Source organism: Drosophila subobscura, chromosome U (genome assembly GCF_008121235.1).
Source record: "Drosophila subobscura isolate 14011-0131.10 chromosome U, UCBerk_Dsub_1.0, whole genome shotgun sequence".
NCBI lineage: Eukaryota > Metazoa > Arthropoda > Insecta > Diptera > Drosophilidae > Drosophila > Drosophila subobscura.
Window position 1 is genome coordinate 10234732 of NC_048534.1, and position 24962 is coordinate 10259693.

The window sequence follows — 24962 nt, forward strand, 5'->3', positions numbered from 1 at the left end:
TTTGTTATCAATTGCTCTTATCATCTGAGAATTTGGAACTGAAGGCGCACAATTTCTGTTAAAATCTATATAGAAATAGTCCGACAGGGACTGCACCTTGATAGGCCCCCGAGCAAAAGAAATGTTTAATGCACATTTGTACTTGCTACTTGGTGGGAAGCAGCTGCTGTTGCCTCAAATTACGAAAAGTGTCAAACTTGAAATATATTTATGAGCAATGTTGGCGGTAAATACAATTTCAGTTATCTTTAGTGGAGTATCTCAGGCAGCCAGGCAGCCAGCCACCGCTGTGCGAGTGTCACTTCAATTTGGCCTAAGTAATGCTCGCTGGCAGCACAACAAGTGCCCCATAAAGGAGCGACACATAACTTTCAGACCCTCCTCCTTCTTGGCACCCAAAAGAAAAGCGTGAAAAAAGATTCCATCTACCACACAAAACAACTCGTAGAAAATATCTCTCACTCACTCTCTCTCACGCTGAGAGCACATCAAAATGTACTTATTTTGGAGTGACTGGGGGGAGCGCTCTGCTCAGTTGCCAGGTAAAGTCAGCCAGAATCCAGGACACACAAAAGATAGCCAAAGCCAAGAGCAAGCGCAAGACCAAGGCGACATTGATGTTGAATAATAACTCAGCGCCAAAGATAGAGAGAAAGGGAGAAGTGCTATATATGTATGTATATATGTATACATAATGTAAGCGAAAGAGCGACTTGGTGGGGGTGGGAAATGCTCATTGTGTGTGTTTGTGTGTAGTCAAGAGCAAGGAAATCATTTGCTTGCTTTTCGCTTTTTATTGTGCTACGTGTTTATGTGTGTGTGTGTGTGGGGCTCCCTTCGTGCATGTGAATGCAAATGTGTGGGTGGGTGGAGTACTACTCCTTAGTATATATGTACATATATTTGACATGATTTTTTTTACGAGTTCAAGGTCTTAGTTAGCGTTTTCGGCGCCACCTGTTGGCTACTTGCTCCTTAGTGCCGGTTGAGATGCTTTAAGCGAAGAATTTCGCGAAATGGAAAGTGGAAATACAGCACAAAGGAAGAACAGTTTATTATTTTAGTGTATTACAGCGTATTAATATGCACGCGTTCTCTTTAAGTCTCTTTTAAGTGTATTCTATGACAATTACTTCTCCTCCACTCCGTTAGGTGTGACCGCACATTCATATCGATTTAATACCTAACAATCACTTGAGCCGCTATAAACAGTCTTTGCTAACATTCTTATTATCGCATTTCTCTATATATTACAGGCGCAGTATTCAAAGCACACAAACTTATATTGGCTGCCTGCTCGAAGAAGTTTGCCGATCTGTTCGAGAACACGCCCACCAATGGCCAGTGCGTCATCATACTGGAGGCCACAACGCCCGATAATATGGCCGCTCTACTGGAGTTCATGTACAAGGGCGAGGTGCACGTGTCCCAGGAGGCACTCAACAGTTTCCTCAAGTCCGCAGAGAGCTTGCAGGTGAGTTGTGAAGAGATTTCCCAGTTCTGATTTGCTTTTAATGTTATGCATTCGATTAGGTTAAGGGACTATCCACAGAGACCGGTCGTCTGGCCGCACAGCAGGCCCAACAGCAGCACATGGGCGACAGCTCGCCGTTAGATTCGCCCACGGGGCGACGCAGCATGCGCAACAGCCTCAGTGGCAGCAGCATTGTGCCGGGCGGAGGAGCAGGCATTAACCTGGGCAGTGGCTCCGGCGTGAACTCCATTCCCGGTGGCCTGGGCAATGGCAATGGCTTGAGTCTGGCCGGTGCCCTCAGTGGCATGGCCGCTGCCGGTGGCATGGCAGCCGCTGCCAGTGTGGCGGCTAGCGGATTGAGCGCTTTGGCGGCCAGTGCGAATGCACTGGATCGTTGTGGCAGTGCCGGTGGCAACATTATCGGTGGCACAGCAACTGGCCATGGACCAATGAGTGCTGGATCCGGAACTGGCGGAAACGGTGGCAATGGAGTGGGTGGCAACAATGGACCCATTAGCCTGGGCAGCGGTGCTGGCGCCGCTCTTCATCTGGGCGGATCGACCGGCAGCTTGAAGCAGGAGTGCGACTCGATGATGCATCCGGGCAGCAGCTCATCCTCCACCATGGGCTACACACATGTGCCGCCCATGTACAGACCCATCTCCTATGAGCCGCTGCGCAAGCGTGCCCTGCGCAGTCCGTATGCCGAGCAGGAGCTGCGCGGCTCTGTGCTGCGCGATGGCTCCAAGAACTCATCCTCCGAGTGTCCCAGCCCGATCAACAAGCCACCGTACCATCGTCCATCGTCCAGTGCCTCATCGACGGCGCCCACCGAAGCGGATACAATGCACTCGGAAAGAGCATCGCCACAGTCGAGGTGGGTTAACAAACAACTAAGCTTTGAACCATTTATTAACTGTTTCTTTCTCCTCCTGTAGTCGCTATGAAAACCACAGTCCCAGCACCACAGCCGGCAACGGCAATGCCAACAGTGGGCTGGAACGCATCGTCAAATCGGAGCGTAACAATGGCAGTGCCAACGATGCCAACGATGATGATCGCGAGCTCATGGATGAGTCAACAGATGTAAGTGTAAAAAACAGAAAGAATTACCTTGATTAAACCATTTTACCCCACCCCAAACCATGCAGAATGGAGCTGAGGATCTGCGCGTGAAGCTGGAGAACTCAAATTACTCCCCGCCACCGCCGCCGAACTCCAATACCTCATCGACCACACCGAATGCCCTGCTGGAGAACCTCAAGAATGCGGATGGATCGCTGTCGGGTAATCTGGCCGCATCGATCGCACCGGCCGACATGCTGAACGTGTGGAATGCCACCAAGATGAACAACAAGAACAGCGTGAACACGGCGGACGGCAAGAAGCTGAAGTGTCTGTACTGCGATCGGCTGTACGGCTACGAGACGAACCTGCGCGCCCACATTCGTCAGCGCCATCAGGGCATACGTGTGCCCTGTCCGTTCTGCGAGCGCACCTTCACCAGGAACAACACGGTGCGGCGGCATATTGCACGGGAGCACAAGCAGGAGATTGGACTGGCGGCTGGGGCGACCATTGCGCCTGCCCATGTGGCGGCAGCGGCGGCTGCAGCGGCGGCCGCCAATCACTCACCATAGGAAGCGGCCGCAACAGCAGCGGCAGCAGTAGTCATGAGCGCCCACAAGGAGGCGGCAAAGCAGCGTAAACGTAAATCACTCAAAATGGCACTAGAGAAGTGCATGCAGCGGCGGGATGCGATGGCCGCAGTACCCGAAGCGGTAGGAGGGGGCAGCGAGGAGATGGAGATGGCGCCATCACAGGCGTCTGGGGCACACACAATACACACGAGCGGCTCAGCGGGCACTGAGCCGCCGTTCAGCTACGAGCAGCAGCAACAGAAGATGCACCACGAGCTGGCTCAGCAGATCAAGGCGGCGATGGCCGTCGAGCAGGCCCAACGGGCCGAGGCTGAGGCCGAAGCAGAGGCTATGAACACAACGGCGAACACCACACACACCACCACAACCACCAACACCACAACGGGCACCAGCGACGGTGGCAGCGGCAGCGATGCCGAGGCCAGCGAAGTCAGCCTCGAGCGTACCATGGAGGTGGACGAGTCCGCGCCAGAGCCACAGCCTGGCTCCGAGCTCGTTGTGGTGGAGCCGAAGATAGAGCCCCTGTCGGACACTGAGGATGAGGAGGAACCCGATCATCTGCACATGTCCGAGCCGGAGCCAGAGGTCTACAATCGAATGCCACACACGCCCACCACCAGCCCCCCACACATTATACCGCCCAACGAGACGCCCATATTGACCTCCACGCCCAAGGTCAATGTGGAGCAGTAAGAAGGAGAAGAAGCCAAGCCCCCCCCCCAAAGAAGCTGCTTAGATTTAGGTTAAGAATTGACAAACGATGAACGAAGGATGAAGCATAAAGGAGAGTGATTTACAAATGATTTACGCGATCGGAGAAGAAACAGATGACTACTGTTGCAACTGCTGTTGCCCTCGGAGACCAACAACCACCAAGCAACCAAGTCCCTGGCCCCCACAGAGGCTCAGGGCAAACTAATTAAACAAAAAACAAAGAATTACTAATATTTCATAAGATTTATGACAACAACAAAACACATTACACACACACACATACATCTCTCTCACGCACACACACACACAACACATACACACACGAACAGAAGGCAGTATTTGATGTCCAACTTTTTGCAGAATTTTTCATTACAAAAATATGTTTTAGAAAAGAATCAACCAAAAATGAAACAAACTAAAACAAAAATCAGATCAGATCAGAACAGACACAGAAACAGAGTCTCGTAGCACGAGCATTAAACCAGAACCAGAACCAGAATCAAAACAAGAGATTTGTAACAGAAACTACAAAGCAAACCACAGATAAACCGAAACACTAAACTAAAAACCGAACAGAATAAACTATAACAACTGCAATCCGGCTGAAAAATTGTTTTCAGGGTGCTAATCAAAGAAAAGAGAAACTCGCAAAACAAAACAAAAAACCAACTGCAAAATCTGCAAAATAATTAAAACTTAAAAAAAAAACACACACAAAAATAGTGAATGCAAAAAGTTTGAACGTTTTTGACTGGTACAGCCTCAAATGTAGACAGAATGAATATTGAGACAAATAGTTCAAATATTTGTTTTATTCGTGTGTGTTGAAAGAGTCGATCGGATCGGATTGATATTTTTGATTTCCTATAGTAAAAACAAAACACACAACACAAACTGCAAGTTGCCTCAAATCAAACGAAACGAAAAGCTAAAATAATTTAAAAACTGAATTTAACAGAAACCTATAAAAAAAAACTATTACAAAATAGCTGCAACAAAACAAACAAACAAAATAAGCAAACTACAAAGCAACAATAGCAACAACAAAACCGCAACCACAAGTACCTGCAATAATTAAATAGTATAAACAAAAAAAAAAGAAACAAAATACAAAATAGCAAAGCGAAACGAAACGATGATAAATACCTAGGGAAGATAACTGTGGAGGAACCCGTGGGATGCAGCAGGATTACCGCACTTCCACACTGCCGTTTGTCCAAGTTTTTTGTAAATAATTTTATTAAATTAATAATACGAAAAGGCAAACGAGATATACAGTCGGGATGTGTGTGTTGAAAGCCGTCCACATGAGGGACAAGCATCCCCGGACCTCTGCTTAAAACCAGTGAAAGATTTGCTTTAAATGGAGAAAATATTATTTTTGTTTTATAACTTTATTATTTTTTTGAATTTCTTGAGTTTTTCAAATAAATTTTAGGCCTCAAAATTTTCAAAACCATTTATCTTAAACCAAAATTCAATTTAAAAGTTTCTTAAGAAAGTAATAAGAAGAGAAGAAAAAAAAAACAATTGGTAAATTGGGTGCCTATATAAGAATATATAATTAAATGACTACTAGTGAAATTTTATAAAACAAAGAATATATATAACGATGTCGGAGGAATGATAGACGAAAAAACAAATAGCAAAGAAACGTAAAGTAAATGTAATTATTTTTTAAATTGAATAATTCTAGCCAAGTGATTAACGAAATGAAACAAAACAAAAAGATTCAGCAGCAACCACTCAAAAACGTTCTCAAAAACTTTCAACGCAACAAGCAACAAAACAGAAAACAGCAAAGCAAAAATCTACAGCATGACAAAATTCAAAATCAAAAACAACTTTTGGCACACCTTTGGAAAACATTTTTCATACAAACGAAAATTCAACCAAACAAAAATTCAAAATTCACTTCTTTTCGGCTCTTATAATTTTGGAAGGCTACATCAAAGGGTTGGGGGGTTAAAATCGAAATCTAAACCGCCCCCCACCGCTACAAAAACCCACAAAGAACAAGCTGTAAAATAACTAACAAAAAAAGAGAAACATTTGTTGTAAGCAAAGATTGAAAGAAAACCCAAAATGGGAAACATTGAAGAAAATAATAGTCCGCCAGAGAAAGCGGACAACACCTGTAAATACATTTATCAATATGCATCTGTAGCATATACATATGTGTGTGGCCTCAGTTGTAGCCTAGATATACATAGTTATAGCATATACAGTACTAAGCGCATATGTAGGAACACTTAGGCTCGCCAACAGATAAAGAGATCTTATAGAGAAGGGTTTTTATTTGATTTTGAGACAAGCTAACTGAATTTCCATAGCAGGCAATAGCAGGAAGTCCCCTGATAACTACAGGATGTCCACTCTGATAACCAGCCAGGCAACTCCATAGTAAAGCTAACAAAATAATAGCCAAAATGTTGAATATTTTAAATATATTAACTGTTGAACCACACAATACACACATACAAAAAGAAACAACAAACAAAATACAAAACAGCCCCCACACCCACGCCCACGCATGCAGGAAGCTCTTTTCGGGCTATCCGAATTTTTTAAGTAAAGTTAAAATATTAAAATAGTTCTTACTTAACCGACACCCAGTTTGTTCTGTGATATCGTTTTGAAGTTGCAAAAATGAAGTAAAGGTTTATTTTCATTTAGTTCTTTTGATCGTTTTATGCAAATTATGCATTATTCCCCCCGCTTAGAGATGAGAAAACCCACTCGAATTTCAACCTTTGCATTCGTGTTGAGAATAGAGACAGAAACAATAGCAATATTATACAATTGAAACTTGGCAATATTTTTAAACCAAAACTACCTCTTTGCTGACCCCTCACACACACAGACAAACACAACCATTGACAGTCCTAATGCCAGTCCTGGAAAGGGGATACCCGTCAACGTTCGCTGGAGTCTGAATTACATTTTATTTTTAAGTACGTTGATGGGCCTCCAAGCAGGGACTGGTACAGGATCCAACCCATCAATCAACCAATCAATCAAATCAGTCAGTCAGTGAATCAATCAAACAAACAATATTTAATATTCAGGGGTTTTATGATTAACCATATTAAAATACCAGATACGGATAATTTAAGATTATTTTTTAGTTTAGTTTTTAGGTTCGGTCTTCGTTTTCGTTTTGAAATTAGACTGTAATCAAACTCAGGAACTCATATACCTCAGGAAGCAACCTACCTCTTTGTGTTTTTTAAACCTTGTTTCGACTAATTTTACGATTATTATTATTATGATTATGATTCTGAATTCGGTTTCCATGGAATGAATGTATGGTGGAAACACACAAACTATTTTGTTGTAATTGAAGATGCTATCAAGGAAAGCTTTAGTTTTTAGTTCGATTATTATTACATGCGATTAACGATAATTAATTTTAAATGCAAAAGACACACGCAACACCAACACACAGCGACACACACACACAATAGCTATAATGGGAAACCAAAAACCAGATCGAACTGCAATAGTAAACTGAACTACCTCAAAGGCCATAGACTGCGCAGTAACGAAGTAATGAATACCTATCTTATTTTATACAAATTTTCATTTCATTTTATTCTTCTTTTTGTAAAATGGTGACACCTACAAAAAACACGCACACTGGAAAACTTTTTGGCTAATTGAACAAAAATTCGGTTGTAATATCCACAACAACACCCACAGATTTTCCTTTGGAGTCCATGTTTTTAATGTAAATGTAAATATGCGCTAGAACACACACACAAAAAATTAAGCATTAAATGTAAAACCTACAAGAATATACTTTTGGCTAACAAATCTAATTATACGGAAATATGAGTATGTATCCACAAACAAATTTTACTATGTACGAGTACGAGTATGTGTAGAGAGCGATACGAGTACGACCAGGATTAAGATCATTTGTATACATCAATTTCGGCAAAGCAACTAAATGAGGCATGAAAAACCACACGTAATTCTATATAATCTTACTATAAACAAAAATACAAAGAAATTATTTAAGGCTACAAAATTTACCCAAAAAAAAAAACAAGGAAAATAAAGAGATCAAGAGAATCCACAAAAAAAAAGGATAGAATGAAAAAACGAACACAGTTAAAAGAAAGTATACTTTTTCTTGAGCCAAGTCCGCCAAGGCCAAGAAAAACTAAAATTAAACAAAATTGAAACCCCAAACGGTTATAAAAACAAAAAAGAAGAAGGAAAAACATTTTTGCTTAACGAAAGAGGAAAATTTTCTAAAAGAAAGAAGCAAATTAATTGCAAAAACCAACAATTTTAGGCTTAAACTTTTGGCTAAAACAAGAAAAAATAAAACAAAAACGAAAATAAGTAACAATTATTAGGCACATGGAAAAAAGAAAACAAAACTCTATGTATATGCATCAAATATTATACGTACATAAATATTTATTTGAAAAGAAAAATGGAGAAAAACGAAAAAAGCAAAACTATTTTTATCTATAATCAGATTTTAGGCCCAACTTTTCGACAAGAAGGCGTAAAATAATTTCTTTGTAAAATATGTTTGGACAAACAAAAAAGGAAGGAAAGGAAAAATTCCCCGAAAGCATAATTAACTTAATCTAAACATAAATTAAAAACAAATGTCGCCATTTTGCATTTAGAGCGTACAGTACAGTAAAGCACACGAAGCGTGACTCACAGCAGTGAGTCGCAAACAAAAACATTATTGTACATAAACTATATTAACGAAAAATCCAGAAGAATAATTGTGTATTGTATATTCGTAATTTTGGAATCAGTTTAGTTACCTTACCCCCTACCCCTCTTGCGTTGTAAAAACTAATTTTAAGCAAAAAGCAAAACACTGTAACGAGAATAAAATGAAAACATGAAAAGGATATGTAGTACATACATATATAGTGTGCACAGGTACAAAGAAAATTAAGCTAAATTTAAAATGAAATTTAGTGCACGAAACATTTCGTAAGAGATCGATGTAATTTTTGTTATATATTTTTGTTAGTAATTGTTTTTCTATTAAATGTTTAGTGCGAAATGTCAACAGGAAGTCCTCCCCCCGCAACAAGCCAATTGTACTTACGATTACGATTCAATTTCAATTTTATTTTTGTGACCGTACAATCCCCTAACAGCCCCAAGTCCCAGGTCCACCCACCACCTATTATGATTACATTACTTTATCTAAGTTATTTCAAATAACTATAAAATAATGCGAAGAACAGCACAAGAAATATGTGGATGCAGAGAACCCAGTTTAAGTTTAGGAGGAGGCAAATGAATGTAATATATATTTTTGTATAATTTGTAAACATTTTTCACGCTCGTTCTGTTCGATCGCAACAAATTGGCTTGTTCACACATTTTTCTAATTTGTAACCCTTACGATTAAATCTAAATTTATAATCTAAACACACGTAAATGCTAAAAACAAAATGCAACTAAATAAATGTTAAACCCCAGAAACAAAAAAAAAAACCACAAAATCCTCTCATAATTGGCAATTTTCATTCCACAAAATTTCTCCCCTTTACAGTACAGTACACCCTCTGACAACATATGGAATCCCCTCTCTCCACCACACCCTCCTCGATTTTAATTGTAACGAAAATATGTATACTAAAGTTTTATATTTATCGAAATTAATTGAAATGGAAATCAATGTGTTTAGGCCTAAGCGACTTTACAGTTCAGTTCAATGCGAAATTGAAGGAAGAGAAAGCTTCTTGAAATTAGTTGTATGTGCATACGATATCCGACTATACATACATACATATATCCCCCCCTCACACAGGGTACACGGAACTACTCCCCTCTCAATGTGTAAATCAAGTTGTTGTACATTTGTCTAACATGAGAAATCGAACGAATCGAAGCGAGTACAAATTAAATTTAATATGTGTGTGCTTTAGTTTTATATTTTCGTTTGCTTCAGTTGGATTTACGTATATATTTATCTTTTTAGTAATTATGTGTAGGTCACACTTAATGAAAAACAAAACGAAAAAGTAAAGAGAAGCATACAAAAAACTTTTGGAACAAATGACAAGTACAAAATTTCAGGTAAAACGAAAAACAAAATTTAGCAGATAAATTAAAATTTAAAGAGCGTACATATACGAGTATATGTATAAAAACGATGAGGATGAAGAAATCGTACAAATTTTTCGGCATAAAGTATAACGTAAAAATAAAGATAGGTATAACTGTTGGAAAAGTAATGACAGTTGGTGTGACTTTCAGGATTGAGTGTTGATTGAATTTAAGTTTACATCCGATCGAAGACTTTCTTTCATAATTTATTTTTTAAGCATTACTTTTTTGGTTTTCAGTTTGAAATTTGAATGCAACATGACTTGAGTTACACATGACACACAAGAGATATCTCCATGTTAAAGGCGATTTCGTTTCAACTTTGTTCTGAACTGCAAAGTTTTCAAATCAACCAAACGAAGTTTTCATCATTTGAACTAAAATAAGAAAGAAAGAACGGTTCGAGCAGAGACAACAGTCCAGCATTTTGGGAACAGAGTTTGATGTGCAGGTGAATGTGTATTTAAATGTACTTTAACTACGTGAATATGTATATGTAAAAGAAAACAAACAAAAAAATGGAAAAAAGAAAATAGTTTTAAACAAAGCAAACTCAGGGCATTATCAAGACTCACGACGATGTATACATGCATTTAATACAACAAACAAAAGAAAAGAAAAGAAAAGAAAAACCAACTTTTTCGATATGTATTACAATTATATTGGTAATGAAAAACCAAAAACCAATAAATAAGGATGTAATAATCATGCAAAAACGATTATGAACAACTCAGGTATTTAATATTAATGGAAATATTTTTAAAAACTTAAAAAACGAAATGAGAAACGGCAGTCAAGTCAACATTTTCACACGTTGTGCAATATTCTTAAAGTTTTCTAAATACGTAATAGTATTAATACTCTTAAAAACAAAAAGGTTGATCAGTTGAGAGTTGAGATGTTCATAAGGAAGGGAAGGCAAAGGCAAAGGCAAAGGCATGGCATGGGAAGAGTGAGGATAGGAGGTGAGTTTTTGAAGCACATGAAGACTAGGCATGTACTTACTACTCTTTTAGTATTTTCTTTTTACCACCCACACAACAACAACCACAAAAACTACTACAAAGAACAACCATTACAACCAACACACAGATACACCAGACACACAAGCACACAAATACTCACACACACACATAACACACGAAAAATAGTAAAATAAATAGCTAAATGAAAATGAGTTTATATAAAGAAGGAAAACATAAAACTGTGATTACATTTGATTGTCTTGTCGAAAGCGTTTGATAAGCGAATGTTGCATAATTATTGATCGAAAAAAAAAGAAAGAAAATGGGAAATACGAAATATGAATGGAATGAAATTTTCTGAAACCGCTTTTGAGTTCGAGTATTGGCATATGTACATGTACGTACCGGTCTGTCGAGAGTGCGACAGAGCATAAGTAAATAAATATTTAATTAGCCGAAATATTAAACTTCAAAAGATCTTCTAAGGAAAATACAAATTACATATAATTATCTAAGTTATTTGGGATTATATTAGTGATGCCTAACTCTTATTTTACAATACCTTAACAGCCCAATCCAGGCTGAAAACTGAAGACAAAGCAAACCTTTGATTTAGTTCCGCATTTCACTGATCGATTTTCTGTATGTAGTGCGCTTTTGTTAAAAATTAAAGTCTGAGATTTTACATTTACATATGTAAATATGTAAATGGTTGAGGTATACACCTATTGAAGAAGGAAATCTAACGATTAATTAAGTTTATTGAACTACAGAAAACACACAAACACACACACACACTCGTATATGAATTTGACTATGGCTATGTATGTATGTAAAAATCAAGAAAGTAATGTAGATGGAGTTGGAATGGAAAAGGAAAGGAAAGGAATGAAAACTATGCTATACCACAATTTTCACACCAGGCATTTGATTTCTATATATAAATGTATGAATATCTAATGAAAACGCAAGCGAGACATTTAAGTAACAGCTTGAATATATTTTAAACACAAATTCGGGTTAAAAATTTACGATTATGCCATACATTTTTGTGTAACATATAAAAGAAACTACGAGTAAGCTAAAAGAACAACAGTCACGGAAAAGCAAACAAACACATTGTCACAGAAACTCACAGAAAGCATGAAGACGAGAAGGAAATGGAAAACTGAATGAAATTAAGCATTAAAAGTATATGAACGAACCTAAATTCAATAAACTTGTTGCTAAAATATAATAAAAAAAAAATAAAATAAAAACAAAGCATATTTAAAGTTTCAAATTGCGGGGGGAAAATACATAAAAGCAGGACGGGCATCTGCTGAGGGAATTCAAATTCAGCGCATTCTACTGCTTGCTGCACTGCTTGCTGCCTGCACAGCCGCCTAACATCACTGTTAACGATACGGCAGCGCCGCGAATGTTAGAGCCAAACGTCACAAAAACTGTATTAAAATATTGTGCAAATGTTGGGCATACTGCAAATTAAATTAAATGTAACGACTTTACCGGGAATCTCTTTCATCTCTTTCTCACATGTAGGGTTAACCGCACTAGCAGTTAAGGAAGAGGCAGATAAGGCAAAAGCTTTCTTCAGCACCTCGAAAAGTTGGCAGCAGATAAGGGCCACTGCAGTTGCATTTCAGAGAGCATTGAAGTCCTACAGTGTCTAGGTAATTATGTTTAAAGTTAATTCATAAATGTGTGAAGCATAATTAAAAGGTATTGGTTGCACTGATATAACTAGCAGTTAAACAGTTCTAAATATTAATTTATATCAAAAGAAAACTAATCATAGATGCATGTGCATGAATCACTCACCAGGCAATCAAACCTAAAGCTTTTTGAGATAAGCAAAATTTCGCAATTGTGCCAATTCAAACGATTTGATTGAGTAAAAAATGAGTCAAGTGAGCATCTTTAAGTTGCCCAACGAGTGCTTCTACACAATAATGAAGTACATCAAAAGGAACTGTGAGCGCGAGAGACCACTTGCCAGCGTTGACATCAAATATGATGATCTGATAAGTTTCGCCGCTTGCTGTGAGGCGTTTGGCCTTCTGCTCAGCGAATGGGATACGAATCTATCTTTCAAGCTTATGAAGTATGTGACGCTCAAGACCAGCAACATTCACATTGACTTTGAAAAGACGTATGCCCGATTGAAGGATGCCACAGCGAGGGACAAGGAAGCCCATTGGAGCTCCCTTAGCCACGCGATCAGAAGCTCAGGCCTGACCGAAGTCGCATTACGCTACGCTCCCGAATCATTCTATGCAGATCACATGGATGCATTTAACACCGTGTTGAGTCAACTACAGAAAAAACAAAATCTAAGAGGGTTGAGCATTAATGTCCCAGGTGAGCAGGGTCTAGGGGTGTTCGTTCCCTTTGTGGCATTAAACATTTGACTATTTACAGCCTACACCCTGGAGGGTCTGGGAGGACTTGCAAGCCTCGAGACGCTCCGTTTAGATATACGAATGGATATTGATGATTTGATCGAAATCTGCCGCTGTAATAAGAACTTGCGCGTTTTGGAGTACATGAACAATGAGACAGGTGGAAAGAGGCTGGCTGCGATCGCTCCGCATTGCCAACAGTTGGAAGAACTCACTCTCAAAATGAGACCCGACTGTGATGCAAGTGAGTACAGGAATTTCGCCAAGATTCCCAAGCTGCAACACCTAACGATTGTGGGAGTGCACGAGAAGGGCACTCTACAGCCACTGCTGGAGGGATTTGCCTGCAATCAGAGCACGATCCTCAACAGATTGTTCATTGTCGATGCATCATTGGATCAAAATGAAACGCAGGCAATGTTCGAGATTGAAACATTAACTCAAGTGAAGTGTGGATTTGACGATACCCAGAGCATTGGGCTCTTGTCTCAACTGAGCAATCTCGACTGCTTGAAAATCCAATCCGAACAGGAGTTTGGCACAGTTTCCGAGCATGTTCTGAGCATTCTAATGAAGTCAAAGGTGAATATAAACATTGATCTATTCAAGTGGTCAATATCATACGGAGCAACTGGGGAACTTTCGATTTGGATGACGGATGCGAATGCGAATCCCACCGACTGCAGTCCACTTTCGTCGCTGCCTGGTTTGACTTCTTATCAAGTTCACGGACTGCCTCGTATTGGTTTACTTCAGCCGATTCTCAATGGATTGGCACTCAGGCAAGCGCCCACTCTGACCGACTTGTTGTTGAAAAATATAACGGCAGAGGAGATCGCAACAGTGTCTGAGATAGCATCCCTGAGCAGATTAAAGTGTGGATTTGCCGAAACACAAAACATTGAGCTGCTGGCGCGGTTACCCGTGCTCAAAAAAATTAACGATTTTATGTGTGCCATGCCAAGGATCCCTCCGGGGCCTTCTGGCTGCTCTGGCCTCGCGCCCGTCACAGACACTCCGAAAGTTTTGTCTGTCAAACGGAAAACTTGATAGCGGGGAGGCAAAGGAATTGGTCCGCCTGAGATCTTTGCGCATTTTGAAATGTCAATTCGCCGATCCTCTGGACATACAGCTCCTGTCTCAACTCTCCGAACTCAATCATTATTATCTGAATACGAATGAAATGTTCAGCAAGATATCGCCCGGTGTCCTGACAGTTTTAAAATGCTGCAAAAAGTTATCTAAAATTCACATCAGTTGTAGTCCCAATCTGTTCGTTCATGTGGACATGAGATCGTCTGAAATTCTCGTAGAATTACTGGAGGCATGTCGACGTACAATTAAAATCGAGATCAACGGCAAGAGCATAACGTTCAATGGGATGGCCAATACACTGCACCTAGAAATGGATTTCTTTAACCGATATAATCTCGCGATAGAGCCTTTGGCCCGCCTTGAGCCCGTGAACCATATGGAAATAGAAGGATACCATAAAGCTGGCTCATTGAGACAGTTCTTTGCCGATCTAGCGATGAGAATAAATCACAATCTGCAGAGTCTGTCGATGTCCGGCTGCCCGATTGACTTTAATGAGACGACGGAGTTGGCCAAGATTACTTCATTGACGAGCTTCGAGGGCAGGCTCTGCGATGAAGAGAGCTTCCAGCACTTACTTAACTTAAGCCATTTCAATGTAGCGGAAACAGAGGACTTTGGCAGGTTTGTAATTAGCTCTTAAGTCGCTGGCAAATGTGTAACTCCATTTCATTCCACCAGCAACATCGTTTTCCATAGGAGCGCTGGGAAATTGACTTTGATGAATCGCGTTTACTATGGCAAAGAGATTGTCCAGAATTCTCCTGCTATTCTGCAGAACTTGCGGGACGTGAATATTCTCGGCTATACGAAGGATGACTCCATGCATCAGTTCTTTGACCAGCTGGCCACGTGGCACGGCGACAATCTGCAGTCCCTGACCGTGCTCAAACCCTACGAAATGAGCAATGCGGACCTGAGGGAAGTCAGTCGCATGAAGTCTCTCCGCATCCTGGACTGCGCTTTATCCCAATCCAAGGACATGGAAATAGAACAGTTGGCCCAACTCCCCAAGCTGGAAGTGCTGGCTGTTCAATCCCATCGAATGGGCTCCCTAAAGAAGCTTCTTGAACAGCTGGCCTCAAAGCAGTGCCCCACGCTCGAACATCTGGCTGTAAGGGCGGCAAGTTTCACACCCCAAGAGGTGACCCAAGTAGCGGCTATTAATTCCTTGAAGCGACTCGAGTGCGTGGGTCTCGATGCATTGAGCATTGAGGGCTTGGCCGAGTCTGTGCAGCTTGAAGAGTTGGCAATCTCCTCTGGACCCGAAAGGGCTTCTCTGGAAGGTCTTTTCCGGGCACTTTCACTGAAGTCTACACCCAAATTAAAGAATTTGATTTTAGAGGACACTTCCATTGACCCTGAAGAGGCACGCCACCTGGTGCAGATTGATTCAATCACAAGTCTACAGTGTGGCTTCAAAGACGAAGAAAGCTTCTCCCTTCTGGCTAATATGACAAATCTTGAGAGTCTGCAAATCACTTCGGAACATGAATTTTCACATATTTCCGAGCATCTGCTTGACATCTTTCGCAGTTGTCGCCAACTTAAGACTTTTGATTTGGGAGATACAGACTGCAACCTCTGCCATGAGTTTCTGAAAAGTTCTCTTGAAATACTGAAATCAGTGAGAAATTGTTCAACTCAAGGTCCATTGGAGTTATGGATTTCCGTATCATCTTTTGCATTAAGAAATAAGGTAATAATGTTATTATTCTGCGGTGTTTACACATTGTACATTTTGCTGTTCTTTCTTTCAGATAAAAGCCATCGATAGAAAGTATTTTATTGTTAAGCAGAAATTTGGTTTATTATTTTGAGGACTGCCGAGAAAGTGATGACCATAAAATGTTTTGTAAATTCATTTAAAAAGCGATTATTCAGGCGCAAAACAATAAAAAATGGAGTGAATTTATTCCTGAAGCGAATATCACTTATGACGCACCATCATTTGCATTACTTTGTGTGAGTAATCACCATGGAATGCCGCCCATCTTACACCCTTCCACAGCATGCCTGGTTTAGTGGCGCCCTTCATATACATGCCGAAAAGTGAGCTGAAATTATGAGATTAAAGGCAATCAGTGTAAGAAATTATCTATGAGTTTTGGCCTACCTTTCGCCACAGTTTAGATGCCACCAGGGAGACATGCGATCATGGGCACAATTACCCTCCGCCCACTGGTCGTTGTCCCTGTCGTAGGTCGTAAATTTCTGGTTTCTGCATTTAAACATCGAATCCCCCGCATCCCCAGTGAAGGCGCCCAATTTTGACATTTTATACGATTCCTTTTCACTTTCGATGAGGAATTCGTCGTATTTGGCATATCGTGTGTTCCCCTCAAAGTCCTCCAGGTGTACATATAGCTCATGGGTCTCTGACTTTGTTATGGCATGCAGCTTATCCAATCCTATAAAGAAGTTGCCCTCAAGGTCACCGAATCCCCTTTTAGACTCCTCCCAGCTGCGGTAGAAGTTTAACTCTCCATTCGTGCGACGTGCGATTACAGTCTAGCCGGGACCCGCAATCTTTGCATCGCAGAACACTTGGAAGCTACCCATGCTCGGCATGATTATGGTATAAATACCATGCGCCCTGGGATCGAGTGGGCAATGGCTGTGAGGATTCTGAAAGTATGTTTTTTCTTTGCCATTCACGAATTAAATTCTTGTAAATTAACTCGAAGCTTTACCACTTCTGCTGCTAATCCTGTGCTTTCGCAGAGGAAAAACACAAGCAACCAGTAGATACTCGTACACATTGACTGCATTATTACCCGCTGATGACTGATTGAAGAGTGACATTTATTTCGAAGTTTTATACATATTTCTTATCTAAATTTTTCAACAGGCTTTAACCTCTAAAGAGAATATTTCTAAGAATCGTTTTTAATTATTAAAGAAAGCAACCTTACATGATTTTTTCTCTTTTTGCTACTATTTAGTACGAGAATTTTTGTATCTCTCGCTGGGAGCGTCTATTATCTTATCATTGTCTCTCCATTCCTTAGCCGACGCGTTCGCAAAATTTCTGCAATTATTCGCGCAACTTCAAAATTGCTCGTTCAGGTAAAATACCAATAACATATTTATTACAGAATTACCAAATATTTAACTGAATTAATGAATGAAATGTCTAATAAAGATTAATTTGATGAAAGCCACATAAAACGAGAAGGGACGTGTGAGACGCTTCTTACGCGTCACAACTTTTAAACCCGGCCTCAGTAGTACATCTGCAACTTAGCGGTTATTTGTCAAATTTCACATTTTTTCTTCATCTGTCATCTACATCAACAACACTACTCACGCCAACACGCTCCTTTAGCTCGCCACCCTCCCCTAGAAACACACACTGCAGAGTCAGGGCAGAGTCGCGGCAGAGGCAGCGGCAGAGACGTGTCAGGGGCAGAGGCCAATAAACTGAAGTATCTTTTGAGGGCTGCTTTTGTTCTCAAAAGTATAGCATACTTTCAGGCTGAAAAGTTCCCAATTACAAAACAAGTTTTTTTTTATATTTGTGGGCCGATCAGAATGTGCCACACCTTTTCGTAATCAGGACAACTTCCCCGATCCTTTTCAATCTCTCTCGCTTCAAGGAAATCAAGGATTAAGGATTCAATTGACATATTTCCCATTCCCATAATAAATACAATTGATGTTAGGTATATGTATGTATGTATATGTATACTTCTTTTATTTGATATCTTCGCCTAGAATTGATTCTTAATTGCTTGGTGGAGGCACAAAGTTGTAGACGACAATCTCCAGCTGCTCCTGCCCGAACACGTACTCCTGAACGCCGCTGACTTTGTCCCATTCCAAGCCATCAATACCGCAGCCGATGCGCGGTATGGCCAGCTGCTTAACGATGTTCTTGCGCTGCGAAAAGGTTCGAAATGCATAAGCAAAGAATTGATCTAAAAGTTAGCGCAAGCCACTCACCATGTGTTCGCGCATCTGCTCCAGAGATGACTGCAGCGACTCGTATGTTGCTTTTCCCCAGCTTTGTGGCTTCTTCACCAGATAGTAAATGTAGCGATCATTATCCTTGAGCACAGCCACATCACCGCTGGCCGCCTTCTGGGCAAAAATTTGAAAAATAGCGCGCATAGATCACCAGTAATCATTGTGGCAATAATAATTATCCAACCGGATCCCAATTTGGTGATCTGATAGATATGGTCATTCCCTACGGAAGTAGGGAATCTGTTATCTTAAAAATTGTAGATTTGGGAGGTTTTCGCCCTTTTGCGGGGGCGGAAGGGGGCGGGGCTCATTTTTGAAATACACTGGTTTCAGTGTGAGCATACAGCAGTCTGGTGCCAAAATTTGGTGGCTCTAGCTCTTATAGTCTCTGAGAACTAGCCGACAAACAAGACGGACAGACGGACGGACGGACGGACGGACAGACGGACAGACAGACATGGCTCAATCGACTCGGCTATTGATGCTGATCAAGAATATATATACTTTATGGGGTCGGAAACGTTTCCTTCTGTGCGTTACATACAACCGTTATCCGCACAAATACAATATACCCTATTTACTCTTCGAGAACCGGGTATAATTATAAGGTTTTAACCTTATTTTCCAATCAATCCAATAAAGATAAGTCATGAAAGTCAACCAATCTTGTGAAAATCGAACTCCTCCACTCAGCTGACGACGTCACCTTGTTAGTAATTCACTATGGTATATCATTCTTCTGTTTAGGCACAGGAGAGAATTGCCCTGACCATCAAATGAAAAATTCAAATACAAGTTTGTAAAATATAAGGTCATAAGGTATGCAATCCAATAAAAATGAGTATTTATAATAAGCCAAAATGATTCTTCAATCGGATTAAATTATTGTTTCAGTGCTTAAAGTCTTTGCAAGCTAGTAATATCAAAAAAAAGATCAACATGGAGAAATATGATTTAAGACCGCGGTATATTACGGTATATTTTTAAAATGAGATGGTATATTTTGGTATATTTTTGAGTGCTTGACGGTATATTTTATCACACGGCACAACGGTCACTCTGCACTTGCAATAAAAACGAAAATATAAGAAAATAATAATATTTTATAAAATATATAAGAATATACTGCAAGACAGGAGCTCCATCAATAATTGCGCCCTCAAGCAGTTGGGTAAATAAAACGGAGCAATAACGCAGACAGCCAGAACAACAGAAAAATCGTCAAAATGGTGAGTAATACCCGAGATATGAGCAAGACAACAAAAAAAAAGGCCAACAAAAGATCAGTTAGAGGCTTTGTGCCGCTGCCGCCCCATTAATCAAGAGTGTCGCTAACAATACATACACCATCGATGATGGTCCCTCTCAATCGAAACGATGCAAATGCAGCGGCGGCATAGGGGCGGCAGGCAACCCATGACCGACGTAAAACAATGCCCATATATGGTAGTAGTCGTGGCTGGCTCCACCGTTTACCGGTCGCACTCATCCCCCAGAGGGGATTACGTTTGTGGAGGTTATCAGCATTTGGAAATGACTCAATTTTATCGACTCGACCAATTAAGTTTCTCTTTTTCGTGTTTCCTTTTGGTTTTTGTGTTCTTTAGTCGGAAATGCAAATGGACTGTGCTTTGGATTTGATGCGACGACTGCCGCCGCAGCAGATTGAGAAGAACCTCATTGACCTGATCGACTTGGCACCAGATTTGTGTGAGGATCTGCTCTCGTCGGTGGATCAGCCGCTCAAAATAGCCAAAGATAAGGAGCACGGCAAGGACTATCTGCTGTGCGACTACAATCGCGATGGCGACTCGTACCGATCGCCCTGGTCGAATTCCTACTACCCCCCACTGGAGGATGGCCAAATGCCCTCGGAGCGGCTGCGAAAACTAGAAATCGAGGCCAATTATGCCTTTGATCAGTATCGAGAGATGTACTACGAGGGCGGCGTATCTTCCGTATATCTGTGGGACTTGGACCATGGGTTTGCCGCTGTGATACTCATCAAGAAGGCTGGTGATGGTAGCAAAATGATTCGTGGCTGCTGGGACTCCATACACGTGGTGGAGGTACAGGAGAAGACCACAGGAAGGACGGCCCACTACAAGCTCACCTCCACGGCCATGCTGTGGCTGCAGACAAACAAGCAGGGATCGGGCACCATGAACTTGGGCGGCTCACTGACGCGCCAGACGGAGCAGGACGCCAATGTCAGTGAGTCGTCGCCGCACATTGCCAACATTGGCAAGATGGTCGAGGAGATGGAGAACAAAATACGAAACACACTCAACGAGATCTACTTTGGCAAGACCAAGGACATTGTGAACGGCTTGCGCAGCACACAATCGCTGGCCGATCAGCGCCAGCAGGCGGCCATGAAGCAGGACCTGGCCGCGGCAATACTGAGGCGCAATGTGAAGCCCGAATCGAACTGAGAACTGAGCGGCTGAAGGCGGTATCAACCAGCAGCAGCAGCATTAGGCGTGGCCCGTGGCCCATGCCCGTGTTATGTGGCCCCCTCATAATTCAATTTCAATATACATAAACCTAACCAAAGCCCGATCTATACGTTACCTTTTGAATACTGATTTATGATTGGATGTAAAGATATGTGAATTATGCCCACAAAAATGTTACCCCAATGCCATGAGACATTTGGGTAATATTTGGTAATTTAGAGACTTTAAATTCCCTAAGACTTACACCCTTTCCAGATGAGATCGATCACTATTAGGGCTGCGTATACGTTGGGCAGCGCAGAGAAGGAAAAACTAAAATATTAAATATGCATTTCTAGGCAGTAAATTTGTTAAATGAGAGAAATTGTTAAACCAGATGATACATAATGTATTTTGATGTAAAACCACCAAAACCACGCCCCCAACCACACTTCACTCTGTTCAGTCTAAAACGCCAACTTCGCCGCCCTCAAGACAGTATCTATAAGTATTTGTATCTTATTTGTATAATGCATATTTTGTATCGAAGTTTGCGGCAAATGAATTTTGGTTGAGAATCCTCCCCAGCAGCACCTACATTTGCCAGCAGCCTCAGCCTCTGTTCTTAACTCTTCCGCGAATAAATCATGTGTTTCTATGAATTGTGACTGTTTTCGTGTGTGTGTATTTTAAACAATAAGAAGCTCGAAGCATATAAATATTAACTAATATCGCTTTGTATTTTGTATTAACTGAGCAAATGCACATTACCCCTAACACTTTCTTTACTTAAATATTTTTTGAAAGGCAAGAAGAAATTTTATACAAGAAAAGAAAACTAATAAATATTGAAATATTACTGCTCGGGGTCATTCTGTGTGGGATTTGTCATCAGATAGTGATCAAAACACTGCCAATGTTTGGTATATGGCTACCATCATTACACGATTGCATTTATTTATGAAAAATCGTAAACTTTTCTACGAATAAAAATGGTATTTAAATGGTACGATTAGGTGTGTGTACAAATGTATGTTTTAGTTATCAGTAAATAGTTCCAGTAGAAGTGTTCACCCGCTGACGTAGCTTGGGTTCTTTTTTTATCATAAGTATTACCGAATACATACATATATCGTTTATTTGTGTGTGTTACGAGCTATGTACAAAGAGGCGAGGGACATCAATATATATGTATATGATCGATCTATATGCATTTACTTATTCAAGTAACCAAAATTATCGTTCGAAAGTTCATAAATTAGGTGTGTTTGTGTGTGTCGCATAGATATCTACAACTTAGGCTAGGTATTACGAATAAGTTAGGATTTATTTAGTGGGAGAACGTGTGTGGTGTGGAGCGAAAGTAACTACGATTACATACAATATTTTACACGGGCTCAGAAAGCGTGGCTGAAAAAAGCAAACACACAATTTCGTAGTGCAGACATTTCAAATACACTTGCGGAAACACTTGTATCGTAAGTGGGGGAAGATCAGCAGCAGCGGCAGCAGCACAGCTCCAAATACTTGTCCAGCAATCATTTCTTTTCTCCCTTCTTCGCTTGCCTTGGTTGCAACTCGTTCTCATGTTGAAATAAAATGTAGATTGTGCAACATAAAATATGCTAAAAAGTCTCTTAGTTCCAGGCGTAAGTCACAGCTTATTGCATTTTGGAAACTTCGAACTTGGTGTTGATGATTTCCTCATCCGAGTCGAGCACGGGCAGAGCAGAGTCCGCCATCGATGAGGGTATATTCTCCTCCACCCAACGCAGATCGTCTTCTTCAGTGGTTGTGGCTGTGCGCGAGTTTGTCGAAGACTTCGGCGTGCCATTCTGTCCCCGCATTTTAACGCCATAAGCATCGGCCACAAACTGATCTTCCTCATCTGTAAGATAATCAAAAGAATTAGTTCTGTAGGAAACGGACTTAAAGATCAAATTTTACCCTCATCATCCTCATCCTCGGGACAGTCGAGGAGTGGTGTGAAGGCGTAGCGTTGATTGTTATTTGTCGGTCGCCATAGTATCATAATAACCAGCAACAACACAGAGAACAGAATGTGCCAGAAGCCCGTATCGATCCAGATATCACGCCAGCCCTAAGTAGGGTATGGATACAAATGGATTAAAATATTTCCCCATGCAACACTCTCGTGCTAACCAACTCACAGGCGTACAGTTCTCGGTTCTACGCAAACGCAATGCAAATAGCATGAAGATGACAGAAGCGATAACAGCGAAGATCAAAGTGTTGGTGAAATGCCTATACAGCGATAGCTTCACCATGTTTCTATAAAATATATAAATAGCTCAGTCAACACTCAAAGGATAACCATTTCTGTGGGTTTACCTTCTCAGCCTGAGCGTTCTGGTTGTCTGCACCAGGGAGGTGAATATCCACCAACAGATGCCTGTATCGAGCACTGCAAGAGGTATGCTGGCCACCAGCAACTCGCTGCGATCGCTCTTCACATTGGTTATGCGCAAATAGCTCTCGACACAGGCCAGCACAAAGTAGAGAGTGCCCACGCCCACAACTCGATGCAGCATGGGACCCAAGCGAGGTCTATAACAAGCAGATATTACTACTCTGTAGCTCAAGTTATTGTTTGACTCGACTCACTTGACAATGCCAAAGCCCAGACTCATAATGATGACCAGCATTCGAGCCAGAGTGCGCTTCGCACACGAAACAAATTCGGCGACCAGTTCCGCGTGTTCCACAGCCACTCCAGTGTTGGTGAGAGTTTGGTACTCGGCGTAAAAGAAGGCCTTCTCCAGCATGCCAAGCAGTATGACGCCACCAATCCAGAACTGAATTCTCAAAAGATCTCGCCATTGGGAGAAGGAAACAAACAGCCAAATGATGCCAAAGATCACATAAACAATGCACATGACCAGATAGAACTAAATAAATAAATACAATCAATACAAAGTGTAAACAAAACAAAGTGATTGTTGCTTACGGGCAGGAATGGCCAGTCTATGGCTGAGATAAAACCATGCGGTCCCAGGAACTCAATGTGCACTATGGCATTAAATTGCTGATTGGGTAGTCCCGGTGCTATGTTCACTTCAATCTCGTATATGCCATCCTCCTTGACGGTGGCCACCGAATTGGTTGTGGGCTGAAAGCAAAAGTAATTATTAAGGTTCCTTGAGTGTTTGGCATTTTTTATCAGCATGTTGGCTTCTCTTTAGTGCGCACAAAAACAAAAAGGAAAACGATAAGCCGCCTCCGGACTGATAGCACCAAAAAAACTTTTAAGCAAACGTGTTTTTATGCTATCCAGATAGTAAAATAATGGCTGTCTCGCACTTGGATTGTGTCATGTGGAAAAATTTACCGAAAGTGGATGTTTGTTTTCCTTCATGGGATGCTTCGGCTCCGGCGTCGACGGCACTCCTTCCGTCGCCTTTTCCTTGTCGCCAACTAGGACAATCAGACCATTGCATGCATAAGTCTTTGTTACCTGTACAATAACATTGTTTATGCTCGAGTTCTGTTGCTGCGTGGGGTTTTCCGCTATTAGTTGCAGCTGCAAAAAACAAATACAGGTTAACGCTGCTGCTGGGCCAACAGAGTTGTCAAGTGGGAAATGTTTTACCGTTCGATCATCGAAGATGCAAGGATGCTCTGTCAGCTTAAATGTTATGGTCAGATTCGTCTCCACCTTGGATGTGCATGCCACAACTGTAAATATACACAAAACATAGGTAACAAGGGAGGTGTGGGAGTGTTGGGTTGGGGTAAAAAAGCATTCGTCACACGTCCATGTACACACGTTGCAACAATACTAACTTTGCGTGTAGATCTTTGTGTTCGCCAGCAGTGGTCGCTGTTCCCTGATATATGGCATATCCTGCAAGAAACGGTATCAAATGGATCATTTAGTTGGTATTGGCATATATTTTCTTGGTTTCACAGTTGGATTCTTACTGCATAAACTTTGATGTCGACAATACCGGGGTCGGACTTTGCGGCTGTGCGGGAGGCGGCTGAAATAAGCGCCAACGCGACTACGAAAAGCGTCGCCGTCTTCTGCATTTTGATACTCGTTTTCTATGGCTACGTCACAATTTTATGTTGGCTGTTTTGCAAAAAATCTAAATAAATAAGAATGTTATTCTCAGTCAGTGTGG

The 24962-nt window shown here is 41.2% G+C and overlaps 6 protein-coding genes across 7 annotated transcripts in view; 4 read left to right on the top strand and 2 right to left on the bottom strand.

Moving 5' to 3' along the window:
• The window catches only part of LOC117901564 (zinc finger protein chinmo), a 45683-nt gene extending 40897 nt beyond the window's left edge, over positions 1 to 4786 (top strand). Inside the window, 4 exon segments of the mRNA XM_034812361.1 lie at positions 1257 to 1474; positions 1534 to 2351; positions 2413 to 2560; positions 2626 to 4786. Coding sequence (XP_034668252.1) covers positions 1257 to 1474; positions 1534 to 2351; positions 2413 to 2560; positions 2626 to 3828 — 2387 coding nt within the window. The 3' untranslated portion in view covers positions 3829 to 4786.
• A 7385-nt stretch (positions 4787 to 12171) lies between these two features.
• Positions 12172 to 24961, bottom strand: LOC117901566 (transmembrane protein 87A). Of its 2 annotated transcripts, XR_004649325.1 has the most exons (11): positions 24760 to 24961; positions 24622 to 24682; positions 24428 to 24513; positions 24167 to 24358; positions 23786 to 23947; positions 23443 to 23726; positions 23170 to 23385; positions 22989 to 23109; positions 22765 to 22918; positions 22419 to 22705; positions 12172 to 12189 (listed from the first exon to the last, which is right to left on the bottom strand). XR_004649325.1 is itself a non-coding variant. In XM_034812364.1 (10 exons), exons 1-10 carry the CDS (start codon positions 24865 to 24867, stop codon positions 22479 to 22481), a joined length of 1611 nt encoding a protein of 536 aa, XP_034668255.1. In that variant the 5' UTR covers positions 24868 to 24961; the 3' UTR covers positions 21913 to 22478. The 2 variants fall into 2 exon arrangements, 1 of the variants encoding a protein (XP_034668255.1); XM_034812364.1 differs by lacking the exon at positions 12172 to 12189 and having other exon boundaries at positions 21913 to 22705.
• On the top strand, positions 12691 to 14393 carry LOC117901567. The gene is made up of 2 exons (XM_034812365.1): positions 12691 to 13274; positions 13335 to 14393. The coding sequence occupies exons 1-2, from the start codon at positions 12815 to 12817 to the stop codon at positions 14363 to 14365; spliced, it is 1491 nt and encodes a 496-aa protein (XP_034668256.1). The 5' UTR covers positions 12691 to 12814; the 3' UTR covers positions 14366 to 14393.
• LOC117901565 lies at positions 14471 to 16305 on the top strand. The gene is made up of 3 exons (XM_034812363.1): positions 14471 to 15034; positions 15092 to 16109; positions 16171 to 16305. Exons 1-3 carry the CDS (start codon positions 14499 to 14501, stop codon positions 16228 to 16230), a joined length of 1614 nt encoding a protein of 537 aa, XP_034668254.1. The 5' UTR covers positions 14471 to 14498; the 3' UTR covers positions 16231 to 16305.
• LOC117901574 (techylectin-5B-like) lies at positions 16290 to 17205 on the bottom strand. The gene is made up of 3 exons (XM_034812372.1): positions 17104 to 17205; positions 16527 to 17038; positions 16290 to 16467 (listed from the first exon to the last, which is right to left on the bottom strand). Exons 2-3 carry the CDS (start codon positions 16685 to 16687, stop codon positions 16341 to 16343), a joined length of 288 nt encoding a protein of 95 aa, XP_034668263.1. The 5' UTR covers positions 16688 to 17038; positions 17104 to 17205; the 3' UTR covers positions 16290 to 16340.
• On the top strand, positions 19449 to 21485 carry LOC117901569 (F-actin-capping protein subunit beta). The gene is made up of 2 exons (XM_034812368.1): positions 19449 to 19608; positions 19987 to 21485. The coding sequence occupies exons 1-2, from the start codon at positions 19606 to 19608 to the stop codon at positions 20812 to 20814; spliced, it is 831 nt and encodes a 276-aa protein (XP_034668259.1). The 5' UTR covers positions 19449 to 19605; the 3' UTR covers positions 20815 to 21485.
• Position 24962: the final 1 nt, after the last annotated feature.

Excerpts from the sequence above, each read along its gene's own strand:
- LOC117901567 (XM_034812365.1), top strand. The coding sequence starts at position 12,815 with ATGAGTCAAGTGAGCATCTTTAAGTTGCCCAACGAGTGCTTCTACACA. Across the intron at positions 13,275-13,334 it reads GTTGAGCATTAATGTCCCAG|CCTACACCCTGGAGGGTCTG; the intron begins GTGAGCAGGGTC and ends GACTATTTACAG.
- LOC117901565 (XM_034812363.1), top strand. The coding sequence starts at position 14,499 with ATGTTCAGCAAGATATCGCCCGGTGTCCTGACAGTTTTAAAATGCTGC. Across the intron at positions 15,035-15,091 it reads GAAACAGAGGACTTTGGCAG|CAACATCGTTTTCCATAGGA; the intron begins GTTTGTAATTAG and ends TCATTCCACCAG. Across the intron at positions 16,110-16,170 it reads CTTTTGCATTAAGAAATAAG|ATAAAAGCCATCGATAGAAA; the intron begins GTAATAATGTTA and ends TCTTTCTTTCAG.
- LOC117901574 (XM_034812372.1), bottom strand. The coding sequence starts at position 16,687 with ATGTCAAAATTGGGCGCCTTCACTGGGGATGCGGGGGATTCGATGTTT. Across the intron at positions 16,468-16,526 it reads CATCTAAACTGTGGCGAAAG|CTCACTTTTCGGCATGTATA; the intron begins GTAGGCCAAAAC and ends TCATAATTTCAG.
- LOC117901566 (XM_034812364.1), bottom strand. The coding sequence starts at position 24,867 with ATGCAGAAGACGGCGACGCTTTTCGTAGTCGCGTTGGCGCTTATTTCA. Across the intron at positions 23,727-23,785 it reads TAGACTGGCCATTCCTGCCC|TTCTATCTGGTCATGTGCAT; the intron begins GTAAGCAACAAT and ends TTATTTATTTAG. Across the intron at positions 23,110-23,169 it reads AGAACGCTCAGGCTGAGAAG|AAACATGGTGAAGCTATCGC; the intron begins GTAAACCCACAG and ends TATATTTTATAG.